We start from the raw sequence: 20,285 nt of genomic DNA on the forward strand, positions 1-20,285 counted from the left end.
TGATGAATCCTAGACTCATTTGTACATATATAGGGGTATACATTAGGGGGGATGATTTTTTTGTTTCAATCTTCGTTTCCTAAATTAATCTCCCTTTTAAGAGTCAGCCTTGCCACCGCTGAGATGATGCAGGAAAAGTACAGACAGACCTGGGCTACAATCTCTTCTCGCCTCTTTGACCTTAGACCAGCATAGTTTTCTCATCAGTAAAATGTGGACCTTGATACCTTGCCACGAGGTGCTGGTGTGAGGATTACACATAGTAATATTTAAACACTAGGGTAGATTCAGTAAATGCTTCTTCCCTTGAATGAATCATTTCCTACCCCTGGAACTAAACAGAAAGCAGAACGGAGCACTTCTGGGCCCCACAGATGGTGTTGGCTGTGGCAATCGAGGCTGGACTCCATCAAGGGTTGGTGGAACCCGTGACACTGTCAGGAGAGGGAAGCCGAGGCCAGCTGGAGTCGCTGAGAAGTTTCTTGCTGAAGTTTCCCTGTACACTCTGTACTGGAAAACTTATAAATTGGGTCGCAAAATCATAGTTACTAATTTTGTAGCTTTCTAGAGAACAAAAAAGAGGCAGAGATGGGAGATAGAAAAAAATGGGTTTCAGAAACTAGAGATCAAAAAGCTGTGGAAAATTGTAGAAAGAATTAGTCAACGAGTGATGTGAATGCTTCATGAGGATAAAACTAGAAAACACTTGAATTCATGAAGTCATGAAAAAAACCACATTGTTGAGGTTTGTAGAAGAATAATCTGTGTGAGTGTCAAGTCAGAGTATCTTAATCTCTTTGAAGAGTTTAAAGAACTCTCCAGCATATACTCTGGTGGTTAGAAGAGAAAAGGGACTGAGGACAATACAGCTGGAGAATAACAGCGGGTCAGATACAGAGCCAAAGCGCTGAATAATGGATTCGTGTCCAAGGAAGGAAGTGTCAGGCGCTTCCTTGGTGCTCGGCCCTTCCACAAACCAAGTAGGGGAGGAGGATGAAACGAGTCAGCGTGATTGGATCAGGAGCTCAAAATCCTGAGAGGCTGGAAGGCGGCGGGAGCGCCCTGAATAAAGCTGGGCTTCCCTGCGCGGGGTGCGCTGCGGCTCAGTCGGTGTCCAGACGGAAGCGGTGGCGTCAACTGGCCGAGAGGGACACGCTAGCCGCCCACCATGGAGAGCAGGGGCCATTTGGGCTTGGCCACGCACCTGCAGGCCGAGCCGGGAAGCAGCGGGCGCTGTCAGGTGGCGGAGCGAGGGCTTCGTGTGCTCCTGGGAAGCGGGGCGCAGGGATGCTGAGATGCGCGAGCGGGGGCGGGCGATAAGTCCAGAAAACAAGAATGTCGGGCGCGTTCTTCCCCTCCATCACAGTCCTTCCATGACCTTCTTCGTGCAAGAATGGATCATGCTCGAGGGAACCGCCTCCGCCCTTCATGTCCACTCTGCGCTGCGGGAAGCGGCTCCCAACGCGCGTCCGCGACCCTAACGGTAGCCTGGCCTAGGCCACCTGCTGCGCGGTGTCCACGGGACCCAGACACGCTGGCCGGACGCAGGGAGTCGCCCGGCAACAGAGCCGCGACTGGATTGGCTGCGCTCGTTCCCGTGACCGCCCCGGAAGTGGCGTGAGCTTCGGGCCCCGCCCCGGTCTAGGCGTAGGCGGAAGTGGAGCCGCCCGGAGCCATCAGTGTCCCAGGAGCCCGTCAGCCCAGTCGCGCCTCGGCCCATGGCCGCCTACCCGTACCGCCCGGGCCCCGGGGCTGGCCCTTCCGCGGGCGCCGCGCTACCGGACCAGAGCTTCCTGTGGAACGTCTTCCAGAGGTGCGGCCGGCCGCGCAGGCGCTTGCGGGCCTCCACTGCGTTCTTCTTGGTCTCAGCCCCGGGCCTTCCCCCGCCCCGTGACTCCGGCCTCCAGTCCGGCCTCCTTCCTGGTGCCCCCAGGCCCCTGTCCCTTGCTCCGTCCCCCCACCCTCCATCCTTGGCGCCCTGTCCGGCCCCCTTCCTAGTCCCCCTCGGCCTCTCCCACGCCGGCCCCTGCTCCGTCCCTCCCCACCCTTGGCCTTCTCTCCGCCCCCCGCCTTGTCTCCCGCCGTCCCCAGGCCCCTCCCAAGGTGCAGAGCCGCCAGCCGGGGGTCGCAACCCGCTCGCCCTGGGGCTTGGCTTCCATCCCTCTCCCCTCACAGACGGTGCCTGAAGTTGCTCCGGGGCGGAGGGTCTCCCAGGGATGCTTGTTTAGGGGAGCAGAAACGCAGACTCTTCCCCGGCTGCTGAAATGCCAGCAACCAGGAAAGAAGCCGGGCCGCGGCTGTTGGGCAGGTGACCATCACCGCAGTGCCTTCCGTCCCTGGTCGACCTTCCAGCGAACGAATGACCCAAAGTGGAGTGACTCATGATCAGGGAATGACTTAGTTATCTGAGAGAATCTTTTCCTGCTTGTGAAAAGGAGAAAACCTGGTGCAGGTGGAATTCATCCAGGCCGAGGGAGGGAGACCTGAGAAAGTGGAGAAGCAGCTTGGGTTTCGGCAGGGAGCGTGCCTGGACAGCGAAGGAGGCAGGCTTCCTTGTTCCCCAGCGGGTCATGGGACTGAGAGGACGAGCAGCCAAAGGGAAGGGCCCAGGGAAGGAAGAGCCAGAGTTAATTTAGGGTTGACTGCAGAGTCAAACCTTTGTTTTTGCCCTCTTTTGCTTTTCCTGCACTTTGAATCACTAACTTAACTGATCTTAATTTTGTAGGGTTGACAAAGACAGGAGCGGTGTGATATCTGACAACGAGCTCCAACAGGCGCTGTCCAACGGTGAGTGGCACCTTGCCATCTGGACTTGTCAACTGCAAGTCTGACCACCCGTAGTAAATAACTCTCTTCTTAAATTATTTTCCAAATCATTAAGCCTTAGTTATCATCTCTGGCTCGTGGTGGAGGAGCTTCTGGCTTGTTTTGTCGGGTGGTTTCCTGGTTGTTGTGTCGGTGCCGCTCTGAGTCCTTGCCGAGCTGGTGGGGCAGCTGCATGGAGGACACGGGGAAAGCCTGAGAAATGGAGCCTGGGGTGTCGGCTTCAGGAGCGCAGGGAGCCTGGCTTTGTACAGCAGACATCCTTCAGGTTTGTCGAGGGCTGTTGAATTTCGCAGGTGACTGCGTCTTGTGACTCCTCTGGAGAGGGGCATCAAGGCCCCAGAGACACCGATAGGGAAGCGACTGAGGATACTGGAGGCTCTGACAGCTGGATCGCGGGGAGGTGGGCTTCTCAGTGGGGGATGCTAGTCATTCAGACATGGGTGAGAGGGGGTTACAGCTCTTGGTGCTGGTGCTGGGAGCTCACCGTGGAGTCGCCTTGTTGCTGGCTTCAGCATGACTGATGCGTGGAGGTACTGCTGGAGACCTTCATTCCATAAATACCTGGCTGTGCGGCCCTTTTTTCAACCCCTCACTTGCCATTGTCTTTTCTGATTCTTACATTTGTGGTGCCGTCCAGAGGTGTGCCATTTAAGCCCGAAGGGGGTTGACTTTAAGAGGTAACGAAGGGCTTCCCCGGTGGCGCAGTGGTTGAGAGTCCGCCTGCCGATGCAGGGGACACGGGTTCGTGCCCCGATCCGGGAGGATCCCACATGCGGCGGAGTGGCTGGGCCCGTGAGCCTGCGCGTCCGGAGCCTGTACTCCGCAACGGGAGAGGCCACAACAGTGAGAGGCCCGCGTACTGCAAAAAAAAAAAAAAAAAAAAGAGGTAACGAAGATGTTGTAAGGCTCACCTTGCCTAGTGGGGGCAGCTGGCAGTGTAGCAGGCGGACGTGGCCTCACAGCCCTGCGCGTGGCGCACACCACGATGTTCCCTTTTTTACTGCTGGTGGATTGGTGTTTACAGGTTAACACAGGTAATATTTTCCCTAGAGGGAGTCAGTACTGCTTCCAGTTCATCTGGTTGTTAAAGCAGATGGTTCTTTGCCCTGTCAGAACATAATCTTGAATCAGGAGCCTGCTGGAGAGAGAATTTTGACAGAATTGCCCACAGGCTGTTCAGCCCACCATTCCAAAGATGCTTTGAAATCGATACCTGGTTTAAGCTCACTGAAAAGTGTGTATCAGGACCGTCTCACAGCGGCCCTGTAGAGTCACTTCTCTTGATTTGCCCTGAGGGATTCCCTCAGCTTCTGTTGGGGCGACGTAAGGACTTGCCCCATGAAGCGGGTGGTAGCCCAGCCCTACGCGGGACGGGCGTGGCAGCCCCCATTCCCGCCACGTGGCCACCTCACTCCTCCCCAGGGCTGTGGTGCTTCTTGTGTGGAGCAGCTGTGATGGCTGTTCTGTCTTGTTTTGTTTGTCTTAACCTGAATCTTGTAACCAGTCACATTTTCTCTTCAAATTAGCTGCTAAAAATTTTAAATTAAATTTCTGGCTCTCCAGTCCCATGAGCTTAGAATTTTAAAGAGGTGAATTTTACTGGTAGTCTGAGACCCCTAACTTTCGTATGCTTTTCTCCTCCCATCCAACATGACCAGAGTTTGCTTTCTTTTGCTGTGCCGTGAATATCTTGTACATTCCCTTAGGCCCTTTCTGCAGGAAGGCAGGTTATGAATGGGTACAGATCTCTCGTCCTTCCACAGCCTCAGAATGCACGGTGAGCTCTCAGGCTGAGAGCAGGACCAGAATCCGGGTGTGTGCCTGCACAGCTAGGCTCTCACCCACCCTGTGCTGCCCCACCTGTGTCCTCCCGTTGGCGCCTCCGGAGGCGTAGGTGCCCCGTGGTGCCCACCGCTTGCCGGGCGCTGCTCCTCCCACCCAGGATACCTGCCTTTCCTCGAGGCACCGCGGCACCTTCCTTTCTTGGATGCTGCACTCTGCCTTCTCCTGGCTCCTCTGGAGTCGTTTGGCAGCAGTCTCTGGCTACCGGGCACCAGCTTTTGGAGGAAGCTGGTCGAGCTGGCCTCTTGTTTGCAGTTGTACTGTGTCACCTCTGTCACCAAGGATGGGCACAAGTCAGTTCTCTTCACTGTCCTCGAATTCCCATAGCTGATATGATTGGAGTTATTTTGACTTTTGATTTCTCCCCCAGGATTGGGCTTCTTTTTTCATATTAGGACTAGAATATTAAGCTATTTCAGGAAATCAGTTTAATTAGCTTATTACTGGTGGGAAAACTAGAGGTTCAAAGTAGCACGGTTTGTCTCTGTGGTGAGATCTGTGCCTCTGATGCACTCTGTTAAAATCCAGCTGAAACCGCCCTGAAGGAGTACTCGTGGGCCCTGTATGTACACTGAGTCCTTTATGCAACTTGTTTCCCCGGGAGCGCGTCTGAGAATGACTGCTCAGTTAAGAGGTGTGAATAGAGACAGGACTGTCTTGCCTTCTGTTTGAAATAACATGTCACAAACTGTCTTCAGTTAGGTACTTTTTTAATATTTACTTTCGCATTGTTCCTTGGAATTAGAGGAAATTAATGTTGCTCAAGCCTCTTTTTTTGTGCTTCTGTAGGTTTACGTTGACATGACATATTGATGTGTTTTGAGGAGGCATTTTTCAGCTGGACTTTAAATAATAGTAAGTCATATATTCTTTTAGAGGTATTTTTAGCAAAACAGATTTCAGCTCTTCTGGAGATCCCATATTGACTAGTAGTGAGAGAGACCAGACCACGTAGGCCGACAGTTCCCTGGCGACCGACCATCAGGTCACCTCACTGCCACTCTGTCAGAGGCCCGGCTTATGAGGCAGCGGAGGGTCTGGGGTTTACCTTCTTCACCCGGCACCTGCTGTGCTCAGAGCCTGCACGTCCCCAAGGAGGGCCTGCCTGTGTGGCTGCTGGCCGCCTCCTGGAACTTGCTGCCCCTTTGCCTGGGCGGCTCACGCCCACACTGCGGCTGCGGCAGGCACGTGCTCCCCCGGTGCCTGGAGCTTCCCTGGTTGACAACACATGCGAGTGTGGTCTCAGCTTCCGGTGGAGGATTAGGGGCGCCCTGTGCAACTCCCCGGGAAGCGGGTGCCTGGTCCCCCTAGATTTTTCCCCATGCCTTTTCCCTCTGCTGATTTTACTCTGTGTCTCTTGCTGTAATAAACTGACTGAGTTTTGTGAGTCTTAGCGAGTCATCAAGCCTGGGGGTGGTCTTGGAGGCCCCCAACACAGCCTGTTGTATCTGCTCCTCCCAGAAACTTGTGCAGCAGAAGGTTCAGGTGGAAGCAGAGGAAGACAGGGTTGGCTTTATTCCAAGGCCTCGGCCTTGGGCAGATCACACTCTGGGACAACTGGAGGCTTAGCCCCTCCCCCTCGGGCCCAGCCCATGTCCACCAGGTCCCACATCGTCTGGTACAGAACCGGAGACATCACTCATCTATCAGAACTGAGTGTACAGAGTTTCACTGTGAGACACTTAGGTTGTTTCTCATTTTCTTCAATGTAAATACTGTAGTGATTTCATAGAACAAGTTTCTAGAAGTGGCATTTATCAGATCAAAGGCTGTAGGTGTTGTTATGGCTATTGCTGGTGTTCAGATTGCCTTTAGAAAGACCGTATTTCCAGTCGTGGCTCTTTGAGGCCGTAGTTGAAGGCGACTGGTGGGATACAGAGTTCGTGACCCTGAAGAGGCACCAGTGTCCTGACCGATTCCGTGCGAGCCCGTAGAACCACTCTCACCCCTTCCTACTTGGCTTCGCCTGCGGGAAGAAATGCCCAGAAGGGCTGGGAGTCCCAGATCTGATACAGTAAAGTGGAAGGAGATCGCCAGTGGTGCTGTAAAAAAAAGTCCGTTTTTTCCCCCGAAGATTCCAGGTAAGCAGGTATCTCAGTGCATTTGCTGGGTGCCGTGACGACTCAGCCCGTTATTTCTCACTGAAGTCCAAGTTTGTGATAACAGGATGCAATTTTAAGAAAGAAAACTCTCTGGAGAGCAAAAAGACAGAATATACTATCACAGAGCAGAGCTGGGTTTTTTTCTCATTTGAGAAGGGATCAGATATAAATTCTTTAAATCATCTGTGTGCTTGAGAGTTACAGGGGAAAATGCTAAGTGTCCTGGTGTTGACCCACCCCCTCAATGGAGCTGTGACCCACTGGTACCCAAATTATGGGTGAAAAAAGTTATGTGTACTCAGTTTACATGGAAAGTACTGTGTATGTTTCTGTTTTCTTTGGTCTTTTCAGATGAAATTGAGGCAAGACTTACAGGAACAGGGAGCATATATTGTATTTCCTGACAGGAAATCTTTTGCAAGCTGGTGGTCGTGACATTCCTAGACATGTTGTTTACTGGGAATGTTTGAAATTGGGGCTGGCCCAGAAAATCCGGGTGAGGGTCACTGGCGCTCAGTGTATCCTGTGTTTCCAGTAGGCTCTGTTAGACATGCTTCTCCACATTGCAGTGCATTTTCTTACAGAAAACTGCAGATTTTCAGGCTGACGCTCCAGTGGGTTTAACACTTAGTATAACTGGAATACTAAATGTTGCCCTCGCTAGGGGCTGTGAAGCTTTGATGTTTAGTCTGAGAACCAGGCCACAGGGCTCGGCATGAGCTAAACAGTCAATTAACTGTTGGCTGTTGTGATTACCCCTCGGTTTCCGTGGAGAGTCAGGCCCTGTTTGGGTAACAAGCATGGGCCGGGGGAGGCACCAGGAGCCTGTCTCCGCCTCCCAAGCTGGACAGCCTGCGGGTCTCCTCTCCACCCCTGACTCAGCCCAGGGCGACCTGCCGCTCTGCTGAGCCTCACGGCCCTCCAGCTCGGCTGCCAGTTCCTCTGGTCCACACCTCCCTCCGCCTGGCCCTCACCACGAAAAGTGCCTGTGTTTGCATCATCATTTGACTGTTCTACTTGTGTCACTTCTGTTGAAAACGCGTTCGGCCGAGTCAGTTGCCAGCGTGGCCAGGGACGCAGCCCCGCTCACAGCCGGGATGGGCAGTGGGCGCAGGCCGTTCAGTGGGAAGATTGTTGACTCTCAGGTCACAACCTGCGTCAGAGGTGGAGGGAAGGTGGGAAGGAGTCCAGTGGCTGCGTTTGGCTTCTCGGGCTCCTGGTCCTGGTGGGTTATCTCCTGTGGAAACACCAGCCAGGGCGTGAGCAGCTAGAAAGTCAGGAATGGTGAAGAAGCAACACTCTTCTGTGCATGGAGTCCTCCTCTCTCTCTTGGCTTCTCTGTAGCACAGTTTCTTTGTACACTGGTTTTCGACGATGCTGACCTTTTCTAACACCTTTATATACATCCTCCTGCCTGCCCTCCCCCAAACACCTGTAAAGTCTGCAGAGATGCGCACCCAGTGCCCAGGGGTCCCCGCTGCGGGCCAGGCTCAGGGTGCCGGGGGAGCAGATGCAGTGACCGAGGGGCCTGGGTGCGGGGCGCTCAGGAGGGATCCTCTGAGAAAGCCGCGTATAAACAGAGGCGTAAGGAGAGGCAGGGGCTGAGGTGAAGGTGTGCGTGTGTTTGGGGGGCCGTGCTGGGCGTCGGGAGAAGCGCGTGTGGGCCAGGTCGGGGACGTGCTCGGAGCCCAGTGGTCGCGGCCAGGCAGGAAGGGTGCTGCCCTCGTGTGTGGCCAGGGGATGGAACTCTGCCACCCAGAGCTGAAACCGTCCGTAGAGAGGGAAAAATGGGGGGATGGGGAGAGACGCTGCTCTCCCGCCCCATAAAAATGTTTTTACGTTGTTTCTGGTGAGTATAAAAATTGGTAAAGGTGCAAACCACCCTGAAGACAGATCCTTGGGCGTAAAGGTACCTGGTGAGCATTCTGTCATCACAGTGGATACATGGTTCTCAATCGCCAAATCCATCAGTGCCAACAGGCTCCTTTATAATAGGTATTCGGTAACATCCCCATTACTGCTCTGAAGTGAACTGTGGAACAGTGTGTCCTGCCTTTTCACAATTTCAGAGAAAATAGTATGCTGCCCAGACTGTCACTTTAGGAGAAAAATGTAAAGCGTGGTCTCATGGTGTGCTTTCCAGCAGGGTCGCTGCACGATGTGTGCGGCTGCCCCGGTCCTGGGAGCGGTGGTGCCCTTGGGGTGGGATTTTCTGAAGTGGTAGCTGGTGATGTTCTTAGCACAGCTGAGTGCCATCTTCTCAGCTTACCTGGTGCTGTGGCCCCGGGAAGTTCAGTGAGTATTAAAATAGCATCTCTTGGTTATAAAGTGAACAAGGGTGAGCTTCCAGGTGCGGGTCTTCCTGAGCAGCTTTGAATGTCTGGCTGGACCTGAGCGATTCCCTGGGCAGTGTGGATGGGACCTTACTGACCCATCGTCCTGGGGGCGGCGTCCCCTGCGGAGAACCGTGGCTCTAGGGTCTTGATGTTGAAAGCTAATTACTTATTTTCTCTGGCTTCTGGGGTTATAACTGGGGACCCAGAGTTTCTTCTTTCTTAATTTCTGCTATTTGTTTCAGGCACCTGGACTCCGTTTAATCCAGTGACTGTCCGGTCAATCATATGTAAGTAGGGGCAACGCATCCTGCCTGTGCTTCTGAGCTGATTTCTCTTCCGGAGCTGCCACCCGCCCTGGCCCCTCCCGGAGTCTTTACTTTGACTTGACTGGCCAACCCGTCCTTTCTTTCTCAGTCTAATGGTCTCACACTTACGTTTCACACACAGTCACATCTTGCATGCCTGTTGACTAGAGGAGGTGTGTGAGTTCTCATGTGAAATGTCTCTGTAGTGGAATGTGCTTGTGGCCAAACCAGGAACACTCAGATGACCTGAAAAGAGACCAAATGGTGTATTACTTTCTCTGTAGCAGTGTTTCAGACTCAGTTTTTATCCATTGTGCCTGCAGTTGTATGTAAATGTAGTTATAAGTTCTTTCTTATTTGGACCTGGAATTAGGCTGATTTTTTTTCTGTGAAAGGCAGGCCTTACTAAAAAAGGAATCTAAAGCCAATAGTCTTGTTCTCATCAGAGTAGAGGCCTCCCTCACCCGAGGACTCTTCTGAGCCCCCACTCGGGACTCGGGTCCGCTGGGGGACAGGGGGCAGCTCCAGGAATGGGACCCGGAGCTGGGAGGGTTGGGGTGGGCCCCTCGACGGCTCTGCACTGCGGCTCCGGTTCCCTCCTGAGCACGGGTGCGCCCTGCCACCGTCATGCTTTTGAGGAACCTCCTTCAGTGTAAAGCGTTTTTATTGTGGCTCCACCAGGGTGTTTGGCTCGCACGCCTCATGCCCACCTAGCACGATTTAGGGCTGTGGCAGGGTCACCGCCAGCACCTGGGGACCTGCTGGCCGAACACCAGGCTGGGTCCCGGAGGAGCCAGGCCCGCCGGGGGTGTGGGCGTGCCTCTGCTCTAGGTTCTTGCTGATTCATGCCCTTCCGTCTCAGCCATGTTTGACAGAGAGAACAAGGCCGGCGTGAACTTCAGCGAGTTCACTGGCGTCTGGAAGTACATCACGGACTGGCAGAACGTCTTCCGCACCTACGACAGGGACAACTCGGGCATGATCGACAAGAACGAGCTCAAGCAAGCCCTCTCAGGTTTTGGTAAAACACTTGTCTTAACTGCGTAGCTGTTTCATTTTGGAGCCAGGGCCATAAAGTTTATCTTGTTACCTTGTTTAACTTAATGATTTTTAAAGCAGTCTGTGTGAAATTTTTGTTTACATCACACGGTTTTATATTTTCATGTTGCTTATATCGTGAAGGCTTATATTTGACTTGGAGGCTTCTATATGGTTTTTCATCCAAAATGAGATAAGGGCTATGCAGTAGTTTGTCTTTTGTGAAGTGGAGTGATGTCACAGGCACATTGAGAATGTGGCTTTTGAAACAATTTAAAGTGAACAAGTCAAAATAAAACAGTGTAGGGCTATTTATATTTCCTGACGTGAAAATACACAGAAAGAAGGTAAAATGCCCACAGGGGATGAGCCCGTGAGTTGCGCGGAGCGTAGGCCTGAGTGTGGAAGCTCCCATTCTCAAGTGCATGTCAGCACGTGTGCCACACGTGTGCCAGCCTGAGTGTGTGCCGTGCTGTGAGCAGTGTTCACGTGGTGCCTTCCAGAGCGCGCCAGCGGGCCTTCTGGTCCAGCGCCCATGTGGGCCTGAGGGGAACTTGGGATTTGTTATTTATGGAGGGAAGGCTGTAGTCGTTACACCAAGGTTCTGGTTGGTTTGACATTCGCTGGGCCCTCTGTTCGCAGGGCCCTTCTCTCAGGTTACAATGCACTTTATTCCGACTAGTTCAGGGTTTAATAGTATAAAGTACATTCTGGTTCTTGTGGTTATTAATGTGCTTCTCCCCTCCCCCTCTCTTTCTCTGGGCGTGTCCTTTATGGCTTTCCTCTCCGGTGTCTCCTTCTTGCTTTAGAGGCTCTGGGACCCCACAGGAAGTTTGTGTTGTGAGCCTGCCACGCGTGGGTCAGGCTTTGGGCGGGACATTGACCTCAGGTTCTCTGAATTGAAACTTGGAATGCAGCTGACCTTGCTGTGCCTTAGGTGGGGGGCTGGGAGGGAGGTGGCCCCCGCAGAGCAGTCCGGGCAGGAGGGAGCTGGAGGCCTGGCCGGCTGGAACCTGGACCCTGTGAGTTAACTTCCACACACCTCAGGTGTCACACCTCAGGTGTCTTTGACACACCTCAAGTGTCACCGAGCACAGCGTTTCTAACGTTGTCAGGCCCCGGAGCCCTCTTTTGACTTAGTGCCAGGGACCATCACGTCCTGGGAGCTCACGTTGGAGACGCTGAGGTCCACAAGCCCCGGTCAGACCTGGGACGTTTGTGGCTGTGGTAGGTCAGCGGTGGTCCCTCAGGGTCACGAGCCCACAGGCCCCGTCGAGCTGGGCACAGCCGAGATCCTTCCTGACTTCCAGCTTTTCCTGGAAAAAGTAAATATCCGGTTGCAGCATTTTTTCAGCTATTCCCAAAAGTTTCTGCCTATGATTGGTCCGCCGTTTCCTAGGGCCTTCTCTGGAGCCTCCTCTTCCACACAAGGAGCATTGCCACCCTTTCACAGGTTACATGTTAGTAACGGTTAGGAAATGTGCCCCATGAGTGAAATTTCCTGTTTTGATTTCACTCCTAAGAACAAGCATGTGTCAGCCAAGCTGGGGGCTGTGTTGTAGCTCAGCAGATGCGTGAGGGAGTCGGGGGTGCAGGGGGAGGTCAAGCCCTAAGGTGTCCTCTGACCTGTGTTAGTGCCACACAGGGTCTCAGGCCTGCCCTGGCGGGGCTGTGTGACTGAGCAGCGCGCCCGCTGGATTTGATGGTCCACCCGTTCCTTTCTTAGGCTCTTATTCCTAGTGTGTGCTACATGCCAGGTGCAGAGACCTGGAAATAAGAAGGTGCATGAGGCCTGGGCCTCACACTCTGCTGGTGGGGGGGCTCTGACAGCCCCATTCCCAGCAAACGACCCCGTCCCGCACGCAGCCCCTGGCAGCTCAAGGCCAGTGTGGTTTTCATCAGGAATTTCACAAGAGTGTAGTGAACCTTCACTTCCTCCTTGCTCGCTTTCAACCACTTTCCATCTTCCTGCTGCATTCGCTCCGCCCCCCTTTTCACACTGAGGAGTCCAAGCCGGCACCCTGTGACTTCATCCCTGGAGCCCGAGCCTTTGGCTCCCCTGACCGCGTCAGCGGTGTGTTTACAGCCGGGTCGGCTGAGTTAGGCCCCAGCAGGTCTGCAGCAGCCTCCGCCCCTTTCTTGGTGCCATTGGCTCCGTGTAGACACGGGTGGTGCCCTGATCCGGATCTGTCCTTTGCCATGGTTACTGACTGGCGTCCGGCTTTTCTCCCGGGGCTGAGAGCAGGCGCTGGATGCCCAGTGGAGATTACTGGTTCCCAGGAAAGAAGGGCTTGTTCCCTCCACCGGGCATCTGTGCCCTGGAAGTGCAGCAGCGGGGCCGGGGGACACACAGTGAGGGGCTACCTCGCTGACCCTAAAATGGTCTGCTGAGGGGGGTTCACGTCTTGGGCCCAGAGGCCCAGGAGTCCCGGCAGCCAGCAGAGCCCTGGCTGCTTCTGGAGCTCTGCTCTCCCTGCTGCTTTGTCTTTGTCACCATCTCTTGTGTCCTTTCCCATCCTGGGCAGGAAACCATTGCACAGCGATGGCTTGGGCGGGCACTGCCCTGTCACCGTGTCCCAAGCTCACCCTCACCAGCCGGGCCTCTGTCTCTCTGGGCCACAGGCACCGGTACCGGGCATGAGGGGGCGCCCATCTAGCACCCGCCTGTCGCTCTTTTCTAAGTCGGGGTCCTGTCTTCTACTCAGCTGCAGGGCAAGGGGCCCTGGATTTAAGTCACAGGATGCATAGAGCGTGCTGACCCCTCTGGAAAGTACTGCCACGTGTTTGCATGTGCGACTCTTTTTCAGTAGAGTGGTGAAGTGTTTGTACAGGTAATTAACTGTGGCGTTCACTCAGACAGTAGGTGTACATATCCTTGCAAAGATTCCAGCGAGACTGAAAACCAGTAAAAATATGTTGGCACCTGGATCTTGTCTCCTGAATAAGTAAGGAAACCACGGTCACACAGGTGGTGAGGTTAGGAGGGACGGAAGGGGAAGGGCTTAGAGCCGCCCCGGGGCGTCCCTGCTGGAGGCCTTCCAGGACGCCCCGCAAGCTGAAGGTGGGGTCACCTGGGTGGCGCTTGGAGGGCTTCAGTCTGTGAGAGGCCGCCTTACTCCTCACGGCCTCCCGTCCTGACCTCGTGTCCTGACGTCAGGGAGCTGATTGAGGCGGGTCAGTCGACCTCCGCCCGAGGTCTTAGCTTGCGAAGCCTCCTCCAGCAATGAGTAACCCAGGGCAGCCCAGTTATTCACAGCTCCACCATTAATACCATAGTAAAATTCAACAATAAAGGGCTGTTAAGGAGGCTAACTCCACAGCGGTCCAGAAGACCCCTCGGGGCGAGGGGCGCGGCACTGGGGTTGGTGTGAACTGGTGACTGGGTTACTTGGACCCTCCAGGAAGGGGCTGCTGGTCTCGTCCCTCCTCGGGGTGGGGCTGGCACTGCACGGTGGCCGCCAGGCTCTCAGTGTGTTGCAGTGCGCTTGCAGCCGGGGATCCCTGGGGCCCACGTCCCCTGGGGCCCATGCCGTGATCTCTCGGGAGGGAGAGGCTGGGGTCTGGGGGGGGAGCGTGGGTGCTGACTCCCCTCTCCTCCGCCAGGCTACCGGCTCTCTGACCAGTTTCACGACACCCTCATTCGGAAGTTCGACAGACAAGGACGGGGGCAGATCGCCTTTGATGACTTCATCCAGGGCTGCATCGTCTTGCAGGTACCGGCTGCGCGGGGCCCGCAGGCGCCGACTGCGAGAAGGGATGGGCCGACGAAACCGGCGAGCAGGAGTCAGACACAGGAACTGGTTCCGGAGCTTAGAGAAGTTAGCGTGCTGTTCGGAGGAGTAGCTGGTGGTTCTGTTCGACGGAGGTGCAGACAGCAGGGCCCCTCCTGCCCTGGCAGCGCCGGGAGCTGTCCTTTTGGAGGGGATCCGGTGGGCTCTGCCCGTGCACACCCTGGTATCTTGGCGTCTCTTATCCTGAGGGTTGGGTCGGCTCTGCCGTGTGCGCTGCTGGCTCCTACGCTAGGAGCTGTGCCCTGAGCACGGGGGCCCTGTTTGGGTGTTGGAAGCAGTGTCTGGCCGGGCTGGCGAGCACAGTGGCCGCCGCCTCACGGTTCCCTGCAGTGCTTCTGCGGTTCCTCGTGCCACCTCACTGCCTTACCCAGGAGAGAACTAAGAGCCGGCCTGGCCAGCGCCCAGAGGAGCCCTCCTAGGACGGAGGGCGGGAGCACTCGAACCCACCCTGGCTGTTCCCACACAGGCCCTGCTCCTGTTTCTAGGTAGGGAGCTAAGTTCCATAGATTTAAGCTTTAGAAATGCAGTGAATTGGTATAAACCCTCATGTCTTTCAAAACTTTTTTTTTTTTTTATAAATTAATTTATTTATTGGCTGTGTTGCGTTTTCGTTTCTCTGCGAGGGCTTTCTCTAGTTGTGGTGAGCGGGGGCCACTCTTCATCGCGGTGCGCGGGCCTTTCACTGTCACGGCCTCTCTCGTTGCGGAGCACAGGCTCCAGACGCACAGGCTCAGCGGCCATGGCTCACGGGCCTAGTTGCTCTGCGGCATGTGGGATCTTCCCAGACCAGGGCTCAAACCCATGTCCCCTGCATTGGCAGGTAGATTCTCAACCACTGCGCCACCAGGGAAGCCCCCAAAACTTTTTTTTTTGACGAATCTCAAAAAAAAAAAAAAAATAGCAGAGACAACAGTGTGATGAACCCATGTGCCCATTATTTAGATTCAGCAGTTGTCAAGTCATGGCCAAGTCCACATAAGACTGTGTGACACCCTCCCTCTTAATTCTGTCACAATTCCATTGATGGGAAGCGAATGTGTTTTCCGTAAGTATTTCAGTAGAACCCATCCCTGAAAGATACCCTTGCAGTTCGCATTCAAATCGAGGTTACATCTTGTTGGTTTTAGAATCCACAGAGGGGTGTGCTAGGCATGAGGTTATCAGTATAATTTGGAATTTGGGAAAGCATTCTCAGGTTTTTTCCCCGTTAAAGTGAAAGTTCAGTAAGTGAGGTTGCTCTGCCTGGTCTGCTCTCCTGATTTCTTTCCCGGGGAATCTGGGCCCATCAGTCCCTGCCCCTCAGTGACTTGGAGAGCCAGGTCTGTTAGCATTGAAGCCTCACGTCTCTGAGGAGCGGGGAGCCTCGCCCTGTCGCTCCCTCTCAGGGTCTGGTGGGGCAGGAGCACGTTTGCAGTGTTGTCGGCACACGTTGGGAACAGGTGTAGCGTGAACGTTTCTCACTGGGATCTGCGTCTGGGTTGCTGTGGGCTTAGGATTTTCCGCTGAGGTTACGTCCCATAAGTGCCCACCTGCTCCTCTCATCTCTGCGTAAGCAAGGGTCATCGCATGTCAGCTTTCAGCCCCCAGAGCAGCAGGATCTGAGTCCCCTGAGAAGCTCACGCGGCGCCTCTGCTCGCCTGTGAGCTGAGCACAGGCCAGCCGGCAGGCTGCCCGCAGCTGGCCATGGCCTCTGGGCCATGCTGGAAGCCTGCTGCTGGCCCTGCTCGCTCCCAGCCTTGGAGAAGGAGCCTAAACACTGGACAGAGGTGGGGAATCGAAAAGGAAGGGAAGGCTAAGCTGCAGGCCACATGTGAAGAATCCTCAAAAGCATTTTCTTTCATCTGCCTCTTTCCAAAAAGAAAAAGGCTTTTTGAAAATCGCAACATGGAAACTTGTAGAAATCTTGGGAAAAGACAGTTAAGTGTAAAGAAAGGGAAATCACCCATCGGACTCCTGGCGGGAGGTTACTGCCGCTGGTGGTTTCTGTGGTTTGTGTCAGGCCAGCGTTTCACACACAGGAAGCTCCTGGCTGACGCCTGTGTGGACTGTCACCTGTGTCAGCCCGTATGCTGTTGGCCGTCAGCCTGCCCAGCACAGGAGAGGGGTGGAACTGGGGAGACTGAGGTACAGGGGACACGGCTCACGGGCCAGGCTGCAGCCTTGCTCTCGGCCCCTGGGCAGGTGGACAGGCGACCACCAAGGTCACGATGAGCCTGGGGCACTGTCTTCTGTCAGGAGGATTCTTCAGAGCCTGCCATGGGTGCCCAGCATCTGTCATTTGGGGTGGCACTTACCTAACCGTCCCTGCTCTCGGGCGGCCAGGCTTGTGAACAGACAGAGGTGGCGCCCTGGGGGTGTGGTCAGACAGGAGGAGGGCGGGCAGCAGAGAGGAGGGGGGTGCCTGTAGCAGGGCTGGGGGTGTCGGGCAGGAGGTGGGCGAGCCCTGAGTGGGGAGGGGGGCTGGGCATCAGCCAGGGTCCTGGGCTGGCACGAGCTCATCCTGCCCTTCTGGCCCTGCGCTGGGCTTCGCCTGTTGGGCGGCAGGCTCTACAGGAGGAGCCCAGTGGGCGCTGGCTTCCCTTTGTCCTGAGCAGAGGTGAGCCTGCAGGGAGGCCCCCCAGGAGGACGGCCTTAGAGTGGGAAGGGAGGACCCAGGCTCACCACCGGGGACTTGGGAAGCCAGCTTCTGGGGCCAGAGGGCTCCGCCAGAACCCAGGGCCGCGGTGTGTAGTGGAGCTGGGCTGGCGGCGCACCCGCCTACCCACAGCTGTCCTGCATCTCCAGGGTGGACCGGCCTGGCTTTTGAGGGTGGTCGAGGGCACCTCGCCTGTGCCCCTCTGTGGGCAGAGACGTGAATGCTTCTGAAATTGGGTTCCTGAATGCCCTTTTACCAGTACAGTTGGTTCCTTCTGTTTGATAAGTATTAGATCTAAACACCTGTTGTTTTTTCCTCAGAGGTTGACAGATATATTCAGACGCTACGATACGGATCAGGACGGCTGGATTCAGGTGTCATATGAGCAGTATCTTTCCATGGTCTTCAGCATCGTATGACACTGGTCTCCTGCAGATACCAGCGGGACTTACGGAAAAAAAGACTGAAAACGCCAAATCTCTTACCTGTAACGAAATGGTACACAGATGAGTTAGATACTGTTCTTCCTTCAGATTTTGTATGATTACTACTTGGGGACCCAACTGTACATATGTGGATAAGCTGGTTAATGTTTTGCGATTGTAACAGTAGTTATATCATTACTTAGATACACACATTTGATTTGAGGCTGTTTAATTGTGCCATGACGTAAGATATAATAATGTTACAGGTACTCTGCTTGCAAAAAACTCATCATGTGCTTTTCTACATAGCTCCAGTTCTAGAGTAGAAATACTTTATTAGCCAATAGGAATTTTAAATAATACGGAACTTGCACAGAAGGCTGCTCACGTGCCTTACTTTTTAAAGGGGTTTATTGTATTCATTTGAATATGCAGCATAAACAATAAAGCACATGTGCCCTTGTCCCCATCCGTCTCAGCTCTGCTCACCTGGAGCTCCAAGGGGTCCGGCACCTTCTGGGGTGCACGCTGGCTCTGCTTGTGGAAATCCCGAGATTCATCCATCCTCTATGACAGGAGGTGGTTTGCATTTCGTGAAACTTCTTTGGAAATACAAACCCAAATTTGATTCAGAAGGGAATGGGTTTTCTTTCACTTACTAATGATGCACCTCTGTGCCCTCTGATCGACTGTTAATTACGGTTTTTCACACATGAAAGCGGAAGGAGGGATGCAGTCAGCCCCCCACGTGGTGCCCACACAGCCAGTCCCAGGGTGGCCCTGTGCCTGCCCACACGGAATTGCTTTAGGCTCTTTCTGTCCCCTCACCCTTTACGTGTGCTTCCCCAAACCAGGACTTGGGGTGGGGGCTTTGAGGATGTTGGGATTCTGGGTGGGTGTCAGTGATCTATAAATAGGTCTGGGGCATCAGAAATTGGGTATCCGTGGGGTCTGTTTTGGGGGACCTGTGCTGCTTGGGGATGGAGCCTCGGGGCTGTGGGGTTTTTTTGTTTTTTTTTTGCGGTACGCGGGCCTCTCACTGCTGTGGCCTCTCCCGTTGCGGAGCACAGGCTCTGGACGCGCAGGCCCAGCGGCCATGGCTCACAGGCCCAGCCACTCTGTGGCATGTGGGATCTTCCCGGACCGGGGCACGAACCCGTGTCCCCTGCATCGGCAGGCGGACTCCCAACCACTGCGCCACCAGGGAAGCCCGGGGCTGTGGGTTTCTTATCTGTGGTGTCTGATTACAAGGAATGTCACTGACCACACTACGTGGGGTTGAGGTAAAGAATCTGTGTGGCTCAGACTGGCCTTGTGAGCTCATGGAGGAGGGTCCGAGGGGGTCTCTGAGGGTCTCCACGCCTTTCCATTCGGGTGCCTCTCTGTACTTCAGCACACTGCTGAGGACGCCAGCCCACGATCCCCAGTTGTACTCCAGTGAGGTCAGTCCCCACGTTCCTGACTCTGAGGCCTGGGACCTCCAGGTGCTCAGGTGGACTCTTGCAGCTGGTGCCTCACTGCCTCAGCCCAAACCGCCCCTTAGCCTGTCTCCCTGTCCCCCGTTAGACAGAGGTGTGCGTAGTGGGGGCCCCTTCTCCCCCACAGGTTCCCCTTCAGAGGGAGGCATGGACGGCGGGGCCCCTCCTCCCCCTGGGAGGCACTGTGCTCACCTGTCCCTTGAGCTCTGGCCTGCAAACACCCCAAGCTCAGAGTGAGGGCAGCAGGCGTCCAGCCTCTGTGGACTCTGTCCCCCTGTGACGTGGGAACCCCGCCCTCCACATGCTGGCTTTGCTGTCCACCTCTTCCCCCATCCTGCACCTGTGGCACCTTGGGCTCTGGGTTCATCCCGGATTCCCAGGAAGCTGGAACCCCTCAAGCTGGTCTCAGGCAACGGCAATTCATGGCTTCAGTGAGGAACCTGCCCAGTACACAGTTTAATTTCCGAGGATCACTGGGGGCCTGACAGAGCAGAGCCTGCGAGGCCTGCTCTCACGCTGCATGTCAGCCTTGGGCAGGGAATGGTGCATGTGTGATTAGGTGCCTTCCTTGATTCAGGGAAGTGAGGGGAAGGGGAGATGCAGAATGTAGAGAAAGTCTGATTGTGTGGGGTACAAATATACTTGGGTGGGTGGTACAGACGTACTCGGGTCAGAGGCACGGACGTACTCGGGTGTGTGGTACAGATAGAGGTGGGTGGTACACGGGTACAGTCAGGTGTGTGGTGGAGATACAGATGTGTGGTACAAATACAGTTGTGCAGATACACACTGTGCACAGACCCTCAGTGGCGTCTGTGGCCTGAGCCAGTGGACGCACGTTGAGGAGTGGGTGGGGACGTGGCTGCGTCCCTGGAAGGCATGAGCAGCAGACGGGCTTAAGGTTTGGGGGTTCCGTCCCGAGCCCCAAGCCCCTGCCCAGGCGGGCGTGCAGCAAGATGACTCCTTTCCGCCAAGGCTGCACCTGATTGGTCTGGCGCCAGTCGGCCACACGGGGGCAGTGCTGCCCCGCCTGCAGGGATGCCTGACCCTGGTGCTTCATCTGGATCCAGAGGGGTGACCTCGAGGGACAGCCAGCGTGGAACTTACAGAAGCAACAGAGAAACCAGAGGGAGTGGGGGTCAAGTGAGGGTGGCGACACATCTGTGGCTTTTCCTTCAGCAGGGTGCTCCATTCTTAGACCGTGCCCCGCCCCCTGGGAGTCGGGGCTCGGGGATGGGGCAGGGGAAGTACTGCCCGGGAAGCCGGCCTGGGCTCGGGGAGGCTCACAGGGAGGCTGCTGCCCGTGGTGCCCGTTCGTCTGCACCCGGCGCTCCGCCCTGGCCGCCTGCTCTCACGCTCCGTCCCTCCACGTGCGCCGTGTGCTGATGACCCAGCTCCCCGTTTGACTTCTGGGGACATGAAGCATGTGCTTGAGACACCGGAATTCTGGCCCAGGTTCAAAGTCGGTGCTTCATGAAGAGGGAGATAGTCCAGGACAGGTAGGATG

The 20,285-nt window shown here is 55.1% G+C and overlaps 1 protein-coding gene across 2 annotated transcripts; it reads left to right on the forward strand.

Moving 5' to 3' along the window:
* Positions 1-1,649: 1,649 nt before the first annotated feature.
* On the forward strand, positions 1,650-17,765 carry PDCD6 (programmed cell death 6). Of its 2 annotated transcripts, none has more exons than XM_081230790.1 (6): positions 1,650-1,813; positions 2,726-2,787; positions 9,349-9,393; positions 10,274-10,432; positions 14,053-14,162; positions 17,196-17,765. In XM_081230790.1, the coding sequence occupies exons 1-6, from the start codon at positions 1,719-1,721 to the stop codon at positions 17,292-17,294; spliced, it is 570 nt and encodes a 189-aa protein (XP_081086916.1). In that variant the 5' UTR covers positions 1,650-1,718; the 3' UTR covers positions 17,295-17,765. The 2 variants fall into 2 exon arrangements, with proteins under 2 accessions (XP_081086916.1, XP_081086917.1); XM_081230791.1 differs by having other exon boundaries at positions 10,274-10,426.
* The last annotated feature ends 2,520 nt before the right edge of the window (positions 17,766-20,285 follow it).

Source organism: Mesoplodon bidens (assembly GCF_964165515.1).
Source record: "Mesoplodon bidens genome assembly, chromosome: 4".
NCBI lineage: Eukaryota > Metazoa > Chordata > Mammalia > Artiodactyla > Ziphiidae > Mesoplodon > Mesoplodon bidens.